This window comes from Anopheles merus, chromosome 3R (assembly GCF_017562075.2).
Source record: "Anopheles merus strain MAF chromosome 3R, AmerM5.1, whole genome shotgun sequence".
Lineage (NCBI taxonomy): Eukaryota > Metazoa > Arthropoda > Insecta > Diptera > Culicidae > Anopheles > Anopheles merus.
The window spans coordinates 35,667,998-35,690,109 of NC_054084.1; the positions used below are offsets into that span (position 1 = coordinate 35,667,998).

Sequence of the window (22,112 nt, forward strand, 5' to 3'; positions counted from 1 at the left end):
ACACATAATTGGCCAACACACGATGTCGAATAGGACGAATGGAATAAATTTCTGTCGACACTATCGGAAGTGGAGACAGGCGGGTAGTGCCCTTTTCCCTATTTCGACGGCGCCCTGATGTGTCAAACAAATAACAAGCTTCTGAGCAAAAGAAATAATACAAAAAAAAACACCCACCCGCGCAACAAACAAAATCGAGGGTCGGGTCCGGGTGCTTGGCTTGTGCCCTTTTTCCCTCCTCGTGCCGAAAAAAAACCATGTTCGCCACGGTCAGTGACTTTTCCTCCCCGTCTTTTTTGGGTCGGACCTCAAACACGATCGGCAGCACTTGGAGCATAATTTAATGCATGCGTGCGGGGTGATCCAACTGTCCAGAGCGTGAATGTGTTGAATCATTGTGTTGACCTTTCGTTGGAAGTGATATTCAACATTTGAACTGGGCAGCGGGGGGGTGAGGGAGATGATAAGCCAGAGTAAGCATTCTAAACAGGAGCGCTGGTTGAGGTTGGGTAAGCCCGCCAAAGCTCAAGAACCGAATAGTAATTGGTTCAAGCGCATTAGCCTGTGTTAAAGTGTCACGCAATGTGTGGTTAGGTGTGTATTGGAGCTTAGTTAAGTGTGTGGAGAATCCCACGAATAAATTATGAGGATTATAAAGAACATGGGGTTGTAAAAATTACACAATATGCTCGTCATGTTGCATACATCGGGTAAATATTTGGAGTAAAATACAAACACAAAGGTATTGAGGATCTTTTGTGCAATACATCTTCTACTATTCTGTAATATATTGTAATTTTGCATGAAAAAATCCAATACTAATGGTCATAAACATTCAAAAACTGCCTCTAAGATGTACAAAAATATCAAAACAACAAACTTTTTTATGATTAAAAAGAACCTTCTTTCCCAATTATAAAGACATAACTAATTTATTGGTCTTTACGAAACCGTAGTTAAATATGCACCGTAACGAAATGGTCGTGTCCTTCATCTTTTGCCCATTACAGAACGAGAGAGAAAGAGCACAACTTTTCCGCCCAACCTAATTAATGTGAAAAGTTAGAAGGCCCCCTCTCAACACACAAGAACACAAACACACACATGAAAGCAATAGCAGTGGCAATCCCTAACGAGCTTCATCTTGCCCTCTCGCTTCGGATTCTTTGGTACCAACGCTTTTTTGCACGCCATCGATCACTCAGAAAAGTTTACTAATGAATGACGTCACTAATCGATATTTTATGGCACACGGGAGTACACGAAGCGTGAGGTGTGTGGAGCCGAATATCATTAAACCATCGTTTAGAACACGGCGAAGTAACCTTCAAGGGCAGGAATTATGGCTGTTAGCTGTAAAAAATAAAATCAGCAAAAAAAACAACGTTATAATGCAGGAAGAGCTTGCAAACTCATGAATGGGTAGGTCGGTGGGTGTCGGTGAGCTTGCTTTAATATTGAAATAAAATTCCATTTCATGAAAAATGCATCTTTTAAGCATCCCACTCAGTCGATGGTACTCATAGCACAGCTTCTGAGCTTCTCCTCCTCTTTCGCAACCCACAGAAAGGTGCAGCGCAGGTAAACAATTAAACATACGACAAATAAACACGCTAACGACTCAGTCAGAAAACACCGGTCAGGTCAGCCAGGTAGGAGGGTAGGAGTACAGTGTCATCGAGTTAAGAAAAGAAGCTTACGCCATACCGACGGATTGGGTGCGCGATCGATCCTGCTGTGCTAAATGCCCGTCCCGGCATGCTCTCTCCCGTGTAACAAAGCCGTAAATGAACAAATGACTCATCCGGTTGGCAGGTTGTTCGACACGGATCAGAGGTGAAGCCTGCAATTCCCAATGCAATGCCAAAGGTAGCAGGGCCTGGCAAGAAGAAAACGTGAGAGAGTGAAGAGAACTCCTTTCTTTATATCGTTTTTTTTGCATTCCAATCTCACTGATCAGTGCAGAATAAAAATAGGAAACAGGAACTGTGCGCGCACGAATGGCACGAGTCATCGGTGACTTCGGTGGCAGCGATTCAAGATACGGTATCATGCGACCACCGTTCAATGACTCTTTTATTTTGAAAGGGGGACACTTATTTAATCGTCTTGTCAACCTTCCCAGGGAGTTGATTTTCAATTTTGTTACCCTATTATGAGTATGTTTCTAACATGTGAAATCATTAGAAATTAGAAATAAATGCTCAACAAACATCACATTGTCTGTCTTATCTTAAGTGCCTCGGTTTATCATCCCATCCCATACATGCCCCGCCGTTCGACATTTGCATATTTGTTTTCCCTTCTCTTGTCATGCAACACGACGAAGCAGCATTGAACTTGACAGTGCTGACAGTCCCGGACGTAGCACGCATAGCACGCGGGGCTTGTTGAGGCTTCAGCGACTGGAAGCGACGAACTTGAAACGTTCTTCATACTTCAAACACCATCCCACCACTTGGAGATGCAAAAAAGCTCACCCCAGCTGACCGATCCCCGTCCGTGTGTGCGCGCGCGTGAACTTCATCCAATCGACCATCTTAAATGGCGACTCTTTCGAAACGGACGGCGGTGCGCTCGTTAGTGATGCAAAACTGGCGAAGGCTGCAGCAGCAGCATTGTTTCTATTGCTGTGACCGGAACCGACGGCCTTGCCGTCTGTTGTAGTAGGCTAGGCTAGGTTTCAGCTAGTAGTAGTAGCAGCAGCCAATTGGAACGTATTACACACAGCAGCCGGAGAAGACCGTGACCAGGCTGTGTGAGGGTCAAAAGGGTCAGCAACATGGTCGGTTCCGATGGGTTGGTGTGGTGGTGATCAAGCTAGGCACGTGAAATAGATTGTCTATAGATCTGGATGTCCAGAAGATAGATGTGAAGCTTTGAAACAATAGATGACATTAGGAAACGGATCCATTTATTCTAATTTGTTTTACCATGAACCATTTCAAACAATTAAAGTATAATTCAAAAGGAATACTGATGATTGGAGAACATCATCTCAAGGTATTGAATGAAGGACAACCCCTTAAGATTGTAATGGGAAATGCTCATAAAAGTGTTTAATCTTTTTGGGAATTCAAAGGCTTTGAAATAATGGTTAGAAGACTAAACAAAGTCTAAATACAGTAAATTCTCTCTCTTCAAGATGAATTGTTTCCTTACGATGAATATTTTGACTGTCCCGTCATATTCAATTCATTTTATGCCTTTTCCAGATAAATATCTCTGTAAGACGAATATCCTTCAAACAGCATGTACGGTTTCGGCAGCCAAAATTCTCTAAGATTAATTTTTGGGTGATTGTTCACACAAATATTAGTCAAATTCATTAATTTTCCTAGACATGAATATCTCTCTAAGGTGACGGTTCCTTGATGATTCACCTTAGATAGATTTCACTGCAATCAATAATCATTAAAGAAATAAACCTGAAACGAAGCAAACAATAAATTATGATTCCCCTTCGTTTGATATTTCTGGCCAAAGTTCTGGCCTTTGAAGTCATCGTCCAAGATGTCACTCGCCTCAAGGTAAACGCACCATGAATCGGCATGCATGAATCGTCCCAAATTATCAGTGCGAATACGTAATTAGCCCCGCCCGGCTCGAGGCAAGGTGCAATGTCAGGCGTGCTAAATGCTGCCTGATTAGCCTTGGATTGACACCCGAGTAAGACGAGTTCTGGGCACCGGCAAACTGCATGCAAAGTGCGAGATATTAATCCATCCTCTCTTCCCATTAGCCCGCCGTTAACACCACTGTGACACCGTTGCTTACTACTCGACGAACCTATGCACGAATGCAATTGATCACGAGCTACACACACCACGGTCGAAATCGAAGGTTGAGGAGTTCGATCGTTGCACAATAACCTCACCTGCGCGTGATGCGTGAAGAGGTTCAATTAATATTCCCACAAACCGGAAAGGGACCAATGGTCGTTGGCCGTTTATTAGAGGGTTATAGTTGGCACCGCTATACGATTTTTAGTGCCGAATCAGTAAAATGTTACGTTCAGTGTGAATTACGATTGATCGGTTTTCTCGCGTACTGACGCGAGCGAATTGCGGAGTGCAAGGCTGCATCATTGAGAGAAGTGTTTTATGACACTGAAAACGAAGTTCCACCAAGAAACGGAGGTTTTGGGCAGAAAGCGAATCACAACATACTAAATTGTATTGTATATGGTGATAAAAGGGAAAGTAAAAATAAAACAACCGTATCGTCGTTATTCCGGTTTTAAAATGGAGAAGGCAAAGCGAAATTAAGAGGTTTTTACTTATTCTGCGAAATGATGTTGCGTCACACTGAAAGGTTCATTGTTTTTTACTCTAATGCTCTCCAAGATTCTTACCTGAAATGAGAAAATAATTGGAAGAAACCATTAGACCTCTTTATGTCAGTTTAAAGAACAAACGTTATTTGTATAAGCATCCAAATTGATCAATACGGAGAGCGCTTCAAGGTTTTGGACTAACCCTAGCCTAAGGGATTGTCCTAACCAATCAAGAGCAAAATCTGACCACATGCAAAACACATTTCAGGGTACCGAGACAAATCGCCTCTCCCGCCCCGTCCCCTCGGGCCACCGAATTCGATGGGAAAATTTCCGTTTGGCGACGCAATAAAATGCAGATGATTTATAGCTACGGCTGCCGGTTGTGTCACTGGCAAGTGGATAAAATGAACCATTCGAGGAGGTGGTTTGGGGATAGTAGAAAAAGCACATGCTACTTCAGATAGGAGGAAGCAAATGTTGGAGTAGAAACAAGTAGTAGGAAGTGTGCCACATGCGAAACCGTTTCCACAGCCGCAAATCTTTCATCCATTTCCAAGAAGAATTCCCATAAAATATGTTATCCATCCGATCTTGTGCTCTCACAGCATAGCACACACATGGTTGGTCTAGCAAATGACGCAGTGTCAATCGGACAAGACGGCACACACCAACACGCTGCTGGGCTGGTTAATAAAAATACGGAAACTCATAATAAGGGATTTAATTTTCCACCTCGTTTCATATCATAATTGTGTACAGTGGTGATTTGAAACAAGTATGTAACCAACCTCGTAAGACAACCGCGTAAGACAAGGGCATTAACATTCAACCTTACAGTACCACCTTGCGCTCATCTTTGCTTTGCTGAGCCCTTTCTGTTCGACCTTATTGAGTGCGTTTTGACAAATCGAATTGATCGCCGGAATGAGTACGATCCATACATACATTATGGCGTGAAAAATCGACCCTACCAACCTCGGGATTGGGTTGGTCGATGATGCGGAAAACCGTGACGCCGCCGCCGCCGCCGTAAACGTCTCAATCGCGCACCAGAGCAAGTCCCTTCGTCGGTTTGATGACGTTAAATCACACTTGATTTAAGCGAACGCGCGATGACGCAACCTCATTAGCGGACTCACTCAGACCCATTGTAGTGGACGTAATGGTAGTAGTAGAATAGTAGCACCCGTGACACGTGTGATGAAATCGGGAACGTGAAAAATTGATGGAAATCTTTTGCGTCGTTCGATTGGCTTTCGACATTAAGCATAGGGTCGTTTAATTTTGGACTTGATTACTACAGAAGAATCTAATGATAGGGATAAGGTGTTACCAACGCTTTTGTTCTTACTTCGGCAAACCAATCGAACACATTACCGACACGCATCAAATTATATTGAAGAGTTTTTATTATCAACAAACTAACCAAACCAACACCTTTGAAACGATTGTTTGCAAAGTGTACGGTGTGAGCGGGCTTCCACATTCCACCGTATTTCACTTTCGATGATGATGGAATGTTGGCCGCCGAAGCACACACACACACACACACACACACACAGATGGTTGATGGCTTTCACCGGGCGCCGTGCGGATGAAACAAACGCACACGGGCGGACGAACTTGGGAAGATAAATATTTAACTAACCCCGTTTGCCCCTGGTGTCGGACATGGAAAAGAACCGGGAAGACGGCCATTCATTCCACGGCCTGCCGAGTAATGCGCCGAGTTTTCTTAAGAAGCTGCCAAGAACATTAAAGTATGTTTTACTGCGCTGACCTACATTCGTCGTTCGATGCGGAGCAAAATGTGGCAAAATATGGCGCACTTTTATGTGATTCTGGTCGATCGGCTTCACTAAAAAACATGTGGAATAGATCTTTCATCAGCGATCTTATACAACAAGGAACGGTTCGTTTTGATCTTGATTTGTTCTGAAACTAGTTTTTCACAAAGAGATTGACTTTTGACGGCTAAAATTAGAACTACACTACTACATACACAAACATCACATCAATAAGAATGCAGTTTTCTTATAAAAATTTGTTTTGTAAGAGCGGCGGTTTAGGGGTTTGTTTTAGACAACCAACACATATTTGACTCGATGTATTAGTTGTTGTAGACTGTTCATAAACAAATTTAATTTTTATAAAATGTATTAAACATAAAGCTTTATTCGATCTAGAGATACAGCAATAACGACGCCAACTCCAGTTACGAAAATGATGCCATTCCATTTCCAGCCGCCAACAACCTGTTCTCTCCTAAAAGGGCACAACGCACGAGACGGGAGCTACCCGACAAATATGAACAAATAACCAAACCATGCACATGAAAAAGCTCACTCATCGCGAGCCCGTCCCTTTCACCTAGCGAAACGTGTTCTTCCCTCACTGATCCACTTCTGATTGATTTATGAAAGTCGTTTCGTTTTTCCTTTTTGTTCCACACACATACCACACTCCCGCGCATCTTCATCGACGTCTGTTTGCTGGCTGCATCCCAAACATTGTGTGCACTCTTATTTCTAATAGTCGGCGAATGCACTTCGTCCGCCTGCAGTGCGTTGAGGCATCTCTATCGCGCGGCACGTTCGACTTTTGATTTCACCACCTTCATTGCAGTTGCAAACAAAAAAAAAGAAAAAAATGCATGCATCCCCCAGGCACGCAATGCAACTACTGCTCAGTGTGTGTGTACGTGTGGTACGTGTGATTGTGTGTGCTACTGGCTGTCTGTGAGTGCAATCAGGCGATTAAACGTGCTCGCAATTCTAGTTATCTTTGTGCCATTAGCCCGCGTACCCTGCCAGCCGATAGGGGAAAGGGCCACGGACGAGAGAAATGGGTTGTGCGATGGGTTTATCAGCACATGGCCACTACCACCCTGATACGGGAGAAGGGCGCGAAGCACACCTCTGTGTTTCGCTTCCTCCTCCTCCTTTTCTCTTGCTTCCAGCAAAATGAGAGTGAAACTATCAACAACCGGCTGCCTGCTGTAGCCCCGGGGGAAAGGGAAATCCCGGAGACGGATTTGTTTGATCAACTGCAGTTCCTGCGGAAGAGGGACGTGGGCGGACGTGCGGGTTGGAGATAAGGACACGGGAACGACGGGGCATCATCAAACATGGTTAGAAGAAACACTGCCGATACAGCTTGTCCACGCGCTACCGCGCTCCCGCAGACTGTCCGCTCCCTTCTCTGCCTTCGTCGCCTGGCCGACCTGAGCCGACCTACAAAACCGAACAATGTTTGCCCGCGTCCGTTCTGCAATATCCGCGTGTTATTACAAATGGACAAACACTTTCCTGCACATCGAGCGTGGCAGGAGAAGAGTGCAGCCCGTTGTTGTTCAATCGTGGTAATTGATTTGCCGGATCGTTTGACCGGGAGGAAAAAAGCAGGCAAAAGCAGGTTGAAGCTATATATGGACACACGCCATCATACCGGGGGGTGTAGATGCCAACAATGGCCATAAATCTTCGCCCCGGAAGAACTTAACTTAAAATGCCACTAAAACCACAAACCAGTCGACACTTTAGCGTGCAACAACTTCAATTAAAGCTGAACGAGGATGAAAGTTGTACAGCAAAATTCCATATCCAAAAACCCGGACCGCACAAGACCGTCCAGCTACTAACCCATAAAACTAGCACACTGGGCTGGGCTTTCAAAGTCCGCGGCCACGTGAGTCGTAGGGCAACAGTGGCCGGATGTTCAATAAAGCTGGCGGTAAGCAACCACATCCCGCCTCGGTCGCGCGCCCGCAATGGGGGAATGAATTGCATTTCAAATGACTGGTGTGTTGGGCCAGTCCCAGGGCCCAGATGATTGGAGGGAAGAGTGTTAGCTGTGTGTATGTGTGTAATTAGCAGCAGAGGTGGAAGACATGTGTGATTAAACGGGTATCAGGTCACTAATGGAAGGCCATTTTTAATAATCGCGTCCCAATGCACACAGCGTCACAATTGGCCTTTGAACGTGCTGCATTGTTCACGTGACAATTGCTGACAGTGTGGCGTAAACCTTCACTTTAGTGGTGGTAAACAGTGTTTATTGAAATGATGATATAAGCTACTTCTTTCCTCCATTACAGATTCATATGTAAGGCTTTTCAATTAAATGTTGAATTTATTCTTTATCTTTCGGAGTTACATTTGAAACTTTATTTCGTTTTTGCTAATAGTTTTTTTTATGCATTTTACTACTCTCTTGTTATTTCCTACCTAATGCCTTATGGTTTTACTTTTGCCATCAATACTGTAAGCTCTTCCACATGGTTTAGTCTTTTTTGATACATTTTTATTAATCACTACATTATTTATTCCACTCAACATGAAGTTTATTCTTTATTTATTATTTTAACATTTCTTCACTTTTTTCCAATGTGTTTTCTTCCATTTCTTCGTTTATTGTCTACACTTTTCTTCTTTTATCTTCCATTTTATTCCTTCCTTTTATTCCATTTTACTAAAAACCTTGATTTTAAAACTTTTTTCATATTTTTCAGTGGGTATTGTTGAATTCTGTATATTACATATTTCATTTCGGCACGTGTCAGGTTAAAGAACTCACATTTTATTTCACTCCCAGCACAATACAGCTCATCCAAATCTTTCACGTAACCGCAGCGTGTATGCAAATTCTGGAAAAGCGAAAAAGCCCATGCAAATCCTTGACAGCAAACGTTTTCTGTTTTCCCACACACCTTACGGATGCGAGCTCCGAACAGCTCCAACGAATCAAACAACCGGCCCGAACCACGTGATTTCGCCCATGTTCTGTTGCTTTGCAAAATACAATCGTGCCGGGTGGCCGGAAATCTCGCGCGTAAACAAAGTCGATCGAGCCGGTCGGAGCGAGATTCGTTTGGCTAATTACATTTGGCGTTGGCACTTATTCAGCGTGCTCTTTTTTCTTTACACTCCCCCTGCTAAAACCTGCTCCACAGCAAAAAAAAAGGTACCGTGAACACCATTGTACACGGTGAAATGTAGAGCAAAGGCTCGACATAACCAGCCGCCAGTGAACCACAAATAAGCGAGGTAACAAACGAAAGAGTAAAAAATGGAAGGGATAAATGCACAACAATTTTCCCTTCAATACGAATGACCCACGAACAACGGCCATCATCAAAGTGAATGGGGGGGGGGGGGGGGTGGCGAGAGGGTGTGGATGGAAAGAGATATCATTGTGCTCGCTTACGAACGAGCGAGCGAGCAAGCGAAAGCGACGAATCGTGTTCGCACAACAATTAACTTTCAGTGTAAGCGCACCAGCACCACCACTCACGACGCTCGCGCAATTGCGTGAGAGTAAAAATGTAAAGCAGAACGCATTGATTTTTCGCGCCATCTCTTCGACGCAGCCAGTTGGCCGCCTGCCGGGTGTGTAATGGCGGGAATGGGGAATGGTGTGTTATAAAATGAATGAGCAATGAAACAGGGCTAATCGAACAATCGCTAACTATTCTCCCACGTGCCTCCTACTACAAAGCAGCAGCGGCTGGATGAAACGCACCTAGAGGTTTCGATGCAATGCGTTCATAATGGTGGGGTAAAAAAAAGTTTAACATTTATTTATATTTTTATGTAAAGGAAACACCCTTTTGCTTACTGATTTTTCTATATTCGTCCCACGATTTATAGGCTATTTGTGTAAACATCCTTGTGTCAGCAGAAAAAAGCTCTGCAAACCCTATACTCCGCTTAAAAACATGTAATTAAAACACCCACATTAAACTGAAATCTCCAAAAAACCACATACGACACGTTTAATGAAGCACCTCGTTGAAGCAAACCCTTGAAAGGTCATTTCAGACGTCACTGGAACGTGGTTTTCAAACGACTTCCAAATAAAACCGGGCCACCAACAACCTTCTTCTGAATTTGGGCCCATAAATGGAACAGGAAAAAAAAGTAAGCAAAAAAGGAAATTACATAAGACGCTACACCGTGCGAGATTGTGGCAGTTGCAGGGTACGAGAAAAAAGAGGTGTTATATTTTCCCAGCCGTGTTCTCCTCAAGCAAACCCTTTTCCTTCAATTCTCATCGCTATGCCACGTGCCCAAGCCTACGAGGAGCTGGAGACGGCTTTCCCGGTTTTTTGTTGTTGCACCAAATGAAGCCTTCCCCGCAAGCATTACGTCAGCACGCGCGCGAAAGCAATGACGTATTCGGAACTGTTCCTATCGCGGCTGTAAAGACAGACTCTACGTCTAGGAACCGCTTACAAACAAACCAAAAAACTAACCAGTGCATCGGACCGTTTTTTTGCACTCAAACCCTCGAAAGGAGTGACAGGAATTGAAAGAAAGCGGAAGAAACGAGCCAAAGAAGTGCCTAAGGGACTTGATCGGGGAGGAAATAAGGCACGATTATCGGAGCTAAATATAAAGCTGACAGCACCACCAGAGAGCACACAGCACAGAAAAAAAGGCCAGCAACGAACCATTGACAAAGCGGACAGACAGCAGCGCGATTGCCCGGGAGTGTTGTGTCAAGCTTGTGTATATTGGAGGAAAAAAAGGCATGCAATTGCGCCTCGCCAAATCAAACGATGCACTGGATTGCCTTGAGCGGCAAAACCCAGAAAAACACGACACTCGAGGGCTGTTTGTGTGTCGTTTGCAGTCGTTTTTTTGCACATAATTTCTATCGGAACGATAGCAGCTTTCGTAATTTGAACGATAAAACAAGGAGATAGTAGGTTTCGCAGGACGGTTCTTTGTAGGACGCAAGCCGGTGAACGGAAAAATGACAACAAAAAGGATAATTCTGCTCTGGACAGGTAGAACAGAACCGGAACGAGTGGCTAAATGTCACGTGTAAACATACGTGTGAAGACCACCTTACCTTTGCACTCCCTTTTTTCTTCACCCAGAACCTTACAACCCTGCTTATTGTCGCATGAAAGCAGTGCAAACAACGCCTACCGATTGCGCAACATTGATGAGCAGCACTATAAACTATCCGGATAACACCGTTTTATCGTAATCACTTCTCGTTTCGCGGGAGTGTTCCCCTAGGGGGTGTTTTATCTGTCCATTGCTCGAGTCCAAGGTGCAGGGTGACATTCGCACAACAGCGAGTTCTTATCGGGTTTGCTGTCAGTTTTGTGTGTCAATGCCAAAGACAGGCGGCTTCCAAAGGGTTGGCCAATAGCAGCAACAGCCAAGGCCATAACCGATCGGAAATGTATTTATCAAACATTGGAAAGGTAGTGACTCTCTCTCTCTCTCTAACCCTTGTTTGTGTAGTTTTGTTAGATATTGCGAGGTACAATAAGCCAAAGTGCATTTTTATGACTTGAGACGTGCGCCTTGTACGGGTCGTTCCAATGATTGACGGGGAGTTTTTGTTTGCAAATGGATTTAATTCTATTTTTTTCTCCATCTTCACTTAAAAATAGAACACAGAGGTTGTAGGAGCTGAAGTAATAAATGTGAACGATGAAAGGAAGCGTAAAGGTAAGGCTGAAGTGCTTTACGTTGGAAGTCAATAGCAAAATAGAAAAAAGGAACATGAAAGAAAGCAAAAAAGTCGAGCTTTATACATCATTGGCACTCAATGGCTATTAATAAACCCATCAAACGATCATAAACAGTACTATTTCATTCGTCTCAATCATATAATTCATAGATTGAATGTTGAATGCTTTGATGTTCAAGCATGGCTGAAGGCAACTTCACTTTTTTCAATGTTTTAGACATGAAGCAATTGAAATTCTGCGCAAAATATCATGATTGAATGTCTGATTTTTATGAAGATAACTAGACAGACTGCTTCAGGTTCTCCAAAGACAACAACGCACCAAAGCCAAAAAAACTGATATAATTTTGCAACGAAAAAAGTGGTAATATCTGCAAACCAAAATATTCGAATCGCACATTTGTCCACCCCTTAGTAATAGAAACTTAATCCGACATCAAACACAGGAGTGACCACCATCTTTCTTCCCAAGAAGCCATAAACTAATGCTTTAGAGAGCATGGATCATAAAAAGTCACCAGGCGTATTGCTAATCCAACGACATCCAATACGCGTCGAACAGCTATAAACGCTTGTGACATACAGGCAGGACGGTTTAGAAGAAAGACAAGAAAAAGAAAAAGCCCCGGCTGTCAACCGCAAAACCGACCGGTTGCTATCTGGTGCAGAGGTTAAATCACGTCCCCAAGACATCCGCAGTCGCTCCAATACCGCAGTTGCCACCATCGGCAACATCATCATTGGGTGTTGTCTCTGGGTGTTGCAAACCGTTTTTGCTTGTTTGCACACGGACTACGCACTACTGCTGTATCGGATTACTAACCGTCCTCGATGGGCCGCAACCTGTCGAATGTGTGCACGGAGACACACCAAGGCCACCGCACCGGTCCATCGACCGAAATTTGCCAACTGTACGGTTTATTGGAGGAAACACGGGACGAAGTCACACGGCAGACGGTGTGAGAGTGAGATGATTGGTTTCATCCGCGCTCCAGTTGCGATACATCCGAAGTTACTGACATCTCCGACACCGACAAAACTCTTGGTGAATGACCGGGTGTGAATGTTGCTGCTCCCTTTAGGAATGATGGTGGGCCATCTCTAGGAATTGCAAAGGTAAGCGGAAAGAATCGAAGAAATGGTACCAAAATAGACGGGAGTGGATTATCCCTTCAGATATTTCGCCTAGGCTGATGGGAACCAAGACTTCAGCCTGTGACAGCTAATACAAACAATTCGAAATCATTATTTTCAAATCCACTAAAAGTTAAGGTATTGGCCGCCGCCACCACATGAGCATAAATTGTCCAAAAAACGAGCCACACACCATGTGACACCGGTTCGGCGACCGATTTCTGAACTGTCTGGCCCTCTCACGCTCTGTGTGCTTGTGTGCTTGTGTGCTAAGAATAGTTCCGCACTTGTCGGGAAGCTGGGGGGCATGGGGTGGAACACAGCTACAGCCTAGTGCCGCGTCGGGGTCGGGAAACAAGGGAATGTCATTAAAAATAAACCGTTTCCGTCGGTTCCATTGGCCCGTGCGGCCGATCCACTTATCGGATATAGTGCCGGGGAGCGAACAGGCAGGCAGGAGGAAACCCAACGAATGTGGATGAAAATTTCAGTGTCAAATGCGTGGCATAGTTGTGTGGTTTTGGGGGCTGGGCGGAGGGGGGAGCAAAACATACGCTAAATTGATTTCGGTGTTCCAAAGTTTGAACGCCAACAGCGATCGAGAACGCGTTGTTTAGAGACGTTGCGCGCGCGAGTGTGTGTTTGTTTTAAAATTCCTGACTCGCCGTGCCGAACGTGCCGATGAACAGTCAACTCAAAACATAGCCAATAGAGCGAACCTACAGCAGAGTTCGATTCGATTCCGAAGGTTGTAAAAACGTTGTCGGAAGGTGTGATTTCAATTTAATGAGTCCGTCCATTACAGCGGAAACATATCACTCCGTGTCGCTATTGCGCTCTGCCAGCATATTCCCACGGGGATATTGGGGCCTTAAGCTAAGGCTAAACCAACAGTACAGAGAAGAGTGGGAATTGCTGGGAAAACATCCCACCGACAACATTATTCAAGGGCTTCCACAAACAATTCCTCAATTCAACAGCCAAGTTGGAATTTATGTTTGAAATGCCGGAAACCACTGCCAGAGAGTCCAGAATGGTAGCGAACGGCCGTGAGCGTCAGGTCCGGGGAAATCTTCGGAAAAGCGCTGCCACAACACACACGCAAATCTTAGATCCAAGGGACTTCTAAAAATAGCTTCAAGGTCCCGCTGCCGGTGGGCCTGTGTGCATGGAAATTTTTGGAACTTCGATCGCAAAAGACAAACATGGAGCGGGCGCTATTTATAGGGTCACCGGCCCCACAACATACCGTGCGATGCAATAGATCTTTGGGGAGATGCTTCTTCGTTCGTTACAAAAGCGTTACGTAAAAGAAAGATGGCATTCGATCGATCCATTTTGCTGAGGAAGTATGCCGACGACGTGGATATTTGTTTTTAAACCATTTTAAGTAAAGACTCTTTCAATATAATTCTAATATCATGTCAGGATGCACTATACAAACTGTCACAGCATTGACTCCGATTGACACAAACACTGCTCCCAGGTTCATTGATAAATTAATGCATTGCACACATCAATCCCTCGCCCTTACTTCACGCTCGACGGCAACCGGCATCAGGCAGCTCCCAGGACGGCGGTAGACGTATCACCCCCGTCATCCTATCCAAACTAGGTCATTTGGTCATTTGCGCTTGGCCTGGTGCTGTGCACAACGTCTATGAATGGCGTATGGCACAGACTGTGTCGTTCATCGTCCATTTGCTTGCCATCCACGCCTTTCAAAAACGTCGGCAGTAGGAAATGTTGTTGTTATGCACAGCGAACGATTCTCTGTAGCGCCTTTAAAGGGACGCAGTTCACAACAAAGCTGAAGAGGAAGTGGATGTGTTTTTTTTCATTCCATCATAATGCGTTTGTCTGCTTAAGCATTCCATTCTTAAACCAGTAGAAGTAGAACACCCAAGTCAACCCTCTTAAAAATGAATGTGGCTCATTCGATGTAGCGACCTCTTCGGAAAGAAAACAGAATCTAATGGTAAAGCACATCCGGCTTGGAACATAATGCCCTCGCGATCAACGACTAAAGCACGCGTGTGTGTGTGTGTGACGAGAATATGCGGACACGTCCATACATACAACTTTATCTTGAAGCACGAAACCGCTTTTGATACCAAACGGAAACGGAGCGGATCAGAGCGAGTCTTGCAATAGCGCGAAGGGGCTGCTGGTCTGTTCCAGAAGTGCATACCACCACCTATTGCTGATGCAAATGAGCTCATGAACCTCACACACACACACACACACACACACACACACACACACACACACACACACACACACACACACACACACACACACACACACACACACACACACACACACACACACACACACACACACACACACACACACACACACACACACACACACACACACACACACACACACACACACACAACCCCAAGCTCGCGGTCATCGTCACGGTTCATTGACACGTGCGTACACCTTTGGTTCTTCGCTTAGAAGAGAGCACGTACGTAATCACGGGATCCGCGTTGATTATAATGGCGGAGGAACCGGGTCGGACCGGAGGCGGTAAGTGTGGGGTGATGATGAAGGGTCGCACGGCTGCTGATTGTTAGCTTTATTCCGAACCGGTCAAGGGATTTTTTTTTATTACTATATCTCCTTCGCCCGTGTTGCCGTTACGGGCCTCGCGCGGTGCATAATATTTATACCCTGCACAACCCTCCCAGGGTCGTTACAGGGAGGTGGTGGCTGTATCGCGATGATCGCTAGTTCCGTTTTCAGATTAAAATCAATGAGTCGTTAAAGAAGGTTTGTTTGTTGTTTTTTTTTTGCTTCAGTTCTCGCAACTGCAACCTTTGCGCTTGTTTAGATGCAACGAGCGGAAGGTTTTGAAGTGTAAATAGTTATTGTATAACAACAAAATGAAATTACTGAAGGATGTGCGTAAGGAAGGGCTTGGGTAGGTCAGTCAAAGTTAACGGGAAGGCCTTATCTGATCCCAGGCATTGGATGCAGTTTTAAGGTTCTATTCTGACCTAGAGCTTAATAATTACTGTTCTTGGTTATTACATCTTACTGTGAACTGTTCAGAGTTACATCAGAGTTACTTCAGTTCATGGTAAAACAAATTATGAGTTACATTGATTAATAAGATCATACCTCGAATATGAATAGGATCTCCTTGAAATACCAACTATTCTATTCTAAAGATCTTCCAACTTCTTGGGAAGATGTTCTGTCACTATGGCATATCCCAAATGACACAAAAATGCGTCAAATTAAACCATTTTGTACCACTTACATTCAACCAGAATTAGTGTTGGAGCAAACCAACATAACTCCCATTGACACTTGGTTCATAAAAAAAGGAACAACCGTCCACCATTAGCTCTAACTTCTCGTCGCAAATCCCATTACACCCGTAACCAACTGCCAATTTTCCTCCCCACTCCATTCTCGGACACGGAGAGTTTTGTGATGACCCAGATAAACACACGCTGTCTCGGTCTGTCTCTGTGCTTTGCTCCCAGGCACCGTCGTGTCAAAACAACAATCACCCCGAGCCGGAGTTCTCGACAGTTGTCCCCAGCGGCCACGGCACCAGGTCGAGAACGAACGGTCGAGAGTCCACAGATAGAGGGCGGTTGCTGTAGCAATAAACACTCGCATGACAGCGATACTTTATTCCACCTACAAACCTGCTCGTTGGAGTTTATTGGAGTGCCTTAGAACCGTGCGCCCACCTTACGGATTTCCAGCCAATTAACTATGCTACACACTTCGTTACCTGAGGTAGTCTTTTGCAGAAAACCACAAGGAATTAGGGGAATAAAAATAAAAGGGAAAAATCGTTTTCTTTAATTACAGCATCACACACACACATATTCTGGTGGTCGTCTCTGTGACATAGGGGTTGTAAAAAATGAACGCAGAAGCATCGGTGTGTGAGTGTTCTGGTTGCGATAAAACTACCCGTTGGCACACGTCATCTTCGCCAGCGTGTATGTGCGTGTCGCTCGTGTCTCGATTGCGGGCGCTTCATTCTCGATCAAACCAACGAACCACCCCTTTCTTCTTCGCTTTTTCATGTAAGGCCGAGCTATTTGATGCTATCCAACCCCCTATACAAGCCAATTGGACTGGTGGTGGTGTAAGTTTCATCCGTTGGCAGTACGATCATTGGCAACGTGGTGTGCGTACAATCGGGGGACAACAGTTTTATTAACCCTGATGCATCAGATCAGAAGCCTCTTCACTTGATCGCACAGCTGATATATGCCAATTCTGTATGCGTGTGTGTTTGTGTGTTGTAGAGTGTTTTTATGCTTTTTTTAAACACATTTAACAGACAGTAAGGGAGGAAATGCATTCCTCCACTACAGATAAATTGCAGCGAGCGTGAAGGAGACTCGGCACAATCAATACCGAAACGAACACATCGACGAAACGAGTTGCGCAGAGAGCATACGTGTAATGAATCTGGCATATGCATATGTATGACCATTCTCTTTCCTTTTTTGGAAGTCATGGTCCAGACATTTTGCAGAGACCCAACTTTTGGACAACGTGTATACATATTCTTTCAATTAGATCTGCGAAGCTCACATGGCATGACGGTGGTTCCACGTCGTGTCATACTCTAATAATAAATGTGTGACATACGCGTTTACCAACACTTGCTTCAAACAATGAAGTGTGGTAGGCGCTTGTTTCTGTACTGTTTTTGGAGGGCAATACATTTTATGGCCAATCTTATGTTTGCCAAAATTGAACATTAAATGAGGACAACAATATTAGCAACATCGTTTCATGCTCGCACACACGCACAGCTTACGTCCGACGTCACACACAAAAAAAAATAACATGGATCCGGCCTGGCTGGTAAACTGGTTTGAATTTTACAATGACGCAAGGTTGCGACCGTTTCAAGGTTGGTTGGTCAGTCTCCTGCTGCCAGCGCGCGGCTCGGTGACGTTCGCTCTTCTGCGGTCCACATTCTCTCTCACGAACACACAGCCAGAAAGCTGCAAGCCAGAGCGGTTCTGCGATTTCTACGTTCCACCTGACCTGGCAGGGGCACCCTTCCGAACGACCCCCGCGTGTGGCCAGCCCGCCACGTACAGAAGTGGCTCTACAGCCTTTCGCGCGACCTTTTCGGTGGGCTCAGACCACATCACAGCAGCAGCAGCCGTTCGATCCATCCTCGAAGGACGTCATCATGGAGAGGCAGTTAAATCGGTTCTCTTTGGTTTTTGGCACACTCCGCGCGCTGGGTTGCAAGGAGTGGCGGAAGTCGGGGGGCCATCGGTTTAAAATGGTTGAACTTTTTCGGGGCCAGCTTTTCGGGGTGACACCACAAAACCGGCCAGCAATGTTGCCAGCGTTTTGTGTTTTTACATTTGTCTCTTTTATGGGTACGGTTTTGGGGCCGAACGTGGTCGCTCGAACCAGAATTTACAAACCATTACATCCGTTGTCCGGTGTCGAAAGTTTAGCGTTGATTTGTGGAAGATTTAACAAAGGGCAGGCTGAGTTCGTTGGATGAATTTTGCAACAACACAAGGGACATGTGTTTTGGTGCCAAAAACGGAAACAAAAGCTTAGAGGGTAGAAAAACGAAGAAAAGTAAATACGACGGTTTCATTTGTGTAAAAAATTAGGAAACCAAATTTTAACCGGTACAATTATGGATGTTTTGTAATAATTAAACAACGAACAACGTCTTTTTCGTGATTTATGAAAGCGCCAGAACTTGCCAGAAATATTCCACTCGAATGGTCAGTGTGTGGAAGTCCAATTCACGACTGCATGATAAGTGCGATGTTTGTTTAGCACCTTTATATTGAGGAATCATCATACGATGGAGCATATAAAAAAGGTTCAGATACAGGTAAATATTTGGTGAACTATTTCGGTTATTAAAGAACTCAGGTTTGAGAAGAAAGTTTACCATACTGTTGAAAATTAGCGGACGATTCCGTTTATGTCGTTATTTGTAGCGAATATGGTTTAATTAAAAAATAGTTACACGAACATGTATGCCTTTGTAGAGATCGTTTAGTGTCAATCAGTGACAATCTGGCAGGAACATTTACAGGGTTTTCCAGGGGTTCTCATAGTTGTGGGAGACTTGTTTGAGTCTTTCTTATATGAAGTGAACTTCATATAGTGGAATTTGGACTCTATGGCAACCCATTTGGACAGACAGATTTGGAAATTCCTATTGGATTTGTCCAACAAGGGTGCTATAGAGTGCAATTCCATTGCATTACAGGGGTTCGAGGATTATATAGACATGTTCAACGAGTTGTAGGTTCGTTCGAGCATATAATTGACTCTTTCAGCGAGATATTGAATGTACGTAAGCAGGCGTTGACATGTTCGCCGATTCTGTAGTGCTGTCATTTGTTTTGTTTACACCATGTGCCGCAGCGTATAATTTTTCATTCTAAATGTCCTGAAAGTAGCTAATAATCATTCCTCAAGCTGTTCAATACATGAATTGGTTAAAACAAACATATTTTTACGAAAATCGTTTATTTACCTTCTGATGATAATGATCCAAGCTGCAGTCCAAGGGGTACGAAAGTGACAGCTCTACAGTATAACTGAACATTTCAACGCCTACTTCCGAACAATTCTATATCTCGCTGAAAGAGTCTATTATATACCTGAACGAATCTACAACTCGCTGAACGTATCTATATAATCCTCGAAAACCCTGTAAGAGCAATTAATCAATAAAGTAAGAGCAAATCAATAAGTAAAAAGCTATTTTAAAAGATTGTAACCAGCAGTAAGGCAACATTACTAATCTAAACATCTTAATGACCCTTCAAGAAAGTATGAAGGTCAAGGTTTTATGATTGATTTGCTATTCAAACAAGAATTATTCAAGTTTATTCAAATCAAGGATGTTATAATTCTAATCCAATCCAAAGGCAAGGTTTTAAATGTCACATCGTTCTCTCATCGTTACCTATCATCAAAATATCTCAAAACAAGACATACTTGTCACACAAACTGTCAACTCTACTAATGCGGAACCCATTAAACACTGCCATCATATCACCCGCCCACCACCCTTTGACACATGTGCTGACACGTGCCATCGTCAAAACGGACAAAACACACGTACGATAAGCCGGACAAGAAGCGCCAACAATTGTCTAGAATCTTGCAAGACGCTGCCTTCCCTACACCTTCAGTCAACACAGCGGCGGCTGCGCACACAACACGACAAATAACAAAACGCCATTCGGCGCAAGCAGTAATGATGCAAGTCGTGTAAGTATGTCACAATAAGAACCATTCCCACTGGGAGCTATATTAAGGGGTTCCCGCCGTGTGTCCACGTGGGTGTATCCTCTACCTACCTAGTACTGTGCGCCTGGAACGAGCCACCGTCCAGCAGGCGAATCTTCGCAAACAGCATCGCGTTCAGGAACGGCACCTCGATCAGCTCCTCCAGGTGCAGCTCCACCGAGAACTTGTACTTTTTCTTCTTCATCATAAATGCCATTCCTGGGGCGCCCGGCCCTATTAGTGTCATTCACGGCGGTATGGTACGCGCGGAGATATGTTTTGCTGGGGGTGCCGCCACCCACCACTGGCGGAGGGGGCTGGAAACTAGCAGCGACTTCTTTTTTTCCCGGGTGGAATGTAACTCCGTAGCACTGAATTGATTGATACACGATTGATGATCGCTTAGTTTTCACTGATCCGCACCAGCTGGTTTTTCAACACCGTTGTGTGCACCGGAAATGCCAGGCTTCACCTTCTATTGCATGTGCAGATTACATCGAGCATAACACACACTTTCACACTTTCCTGGGCATTCTTAGACACACACACGAACCAATAGCGAATAACCGATCATAAATAACCATTGCGCAGACACACACCATACGATTTTTCACACACTTTTCTCGCACATTAGTGGCTCCCGGGGTATTTTATATATTAACGAGCGGAAAACATCACAATTTCGTCACTTTTCACTTTTCTTTAGTAAAAAAAATACATAAATCACACATTAATAATTTGAAACTGCAGCGACACAAACGGGAAACCCTCCTCTTCTTAAGGTCTCAAAGTAAAGATTGTTGAATTCTGACGATTATATTCCCACGCCAGTGCCAACAGCAAGTGCTCACGAGTTCTTTCAAATGCTGCAAAAAGAGATAAAAACAGATAAAAATGACATTAGTTTAAGCAGAGGATTACATTGTGATTTTAGTTATCGATACACAAGAACACAAAACACACACTTTTGGAACGGTCCAAAGGTTGCAAAAAGGCACAGAAAACCAATTACCCAGACCAAACCGTAAGGCGTCAAAGCTTCTACTGCTACACCGCCACACTTGAACCAACGTCAACGGATATCCCCTTTTTAAGGTTCGATTTAAACGCTCCCCCTTGTCACATAAATTATCACCTATCGCCGCACACGAGATAATCCATCACCAAACCTGTCGAAGGTTTCAAATCTCGGAGGCGCTCTTTATCAGTGTTGCAGAAATGTTAGATTGTGCGCAAAACAAAAAACAAAAAAATGGTTCCTCTTCGACCCCCATCGATGGAACCGGAATTAAGAAGGGAAAATACGAGACAAATTAGCTACAAAACCTCTGTTAGCATCCGCTTCAGATAATGGACTTATCGCTCGCGTGGGAATTCTGGCACAGCGAGTTAAATCATCCAAAAAGAAGTCTTTTTTGGCGCTGTTGTGAAGCATTAGATCGAGCGCAGGTTGAAGTGATGTAATGAAAATGGGTGCGTGGATTTATGCTATCGATCGCTATCGCAAAGCATTGCATTCTAACCCTCTAAAAAGCTACGGGGACACACAACTTTTGATTGCAAAACTAATTTTAGACCGTTAAAACAAGGCTGATAACATCTCCGGGGGTTTGTTAAGGTTGTCGAGTACGGGTGACCTTTGTAATCTCGTGTATGTTTACACGAAGGGTGTGTTTGCGATCATAGAATTAGTTTATGAGTACAAGTGATGAAACCATCTGTAAGATTCAGTTTTAACTGAGATTTTATCTTAATAAAGTTTTGTGTTATAAAATATTAAAGGTAATGAAAGAAATGTACAAAAAGCTTCCAAATAATTTAAGAACATCAAAAACTTGTAGTTTGTCTCGTAAAATTATCAACTTTTACAGTTAATAAGCAAAATTGTGAAAAACTCACCAAACGAATGTCAATCGGGCACAAAACAACA

At 44.1% G+C, this 22,112-nt stretch overlaps 1 protein-coding gene across 16 annotated transcripts in view; it reads right to left on the reverse strand.

Annotated features, from left to right (window-relative positions):
* LOC121595407 (serine-rich adhesin for platelets-like) overlaps nt 1-22,112 on the reverse strand; it is a 70,298-nt gene that overhangs the window by 21,721 nt on the left and 26,465 nt on the right. For 11 of the 16 annotated variants that reach the window (XR_006005158.1, XM_041919362.1, XM_041919352.1 and 8 more), the window contains exon 2: nt 20,254-21,048. Coding sequence is in view for 15 of the 16 variants with exons in the window: in XM_041919362.1 (XP_041775296.1) it covers nt 20,254-20,429 (176 nt within the window). In the remaining variant the exon portion in view is untranslated. Of the gene's footprint in view, nt 1-20,253; nt 21,049-21,147; nt 21,204-22,112 lie in introns of those variants that run through there. The other 5 variants (XM_041919355.1, XM_041919356.1, XM_041919354.1 and 2 more) reach the window with 2 other exon arrangements.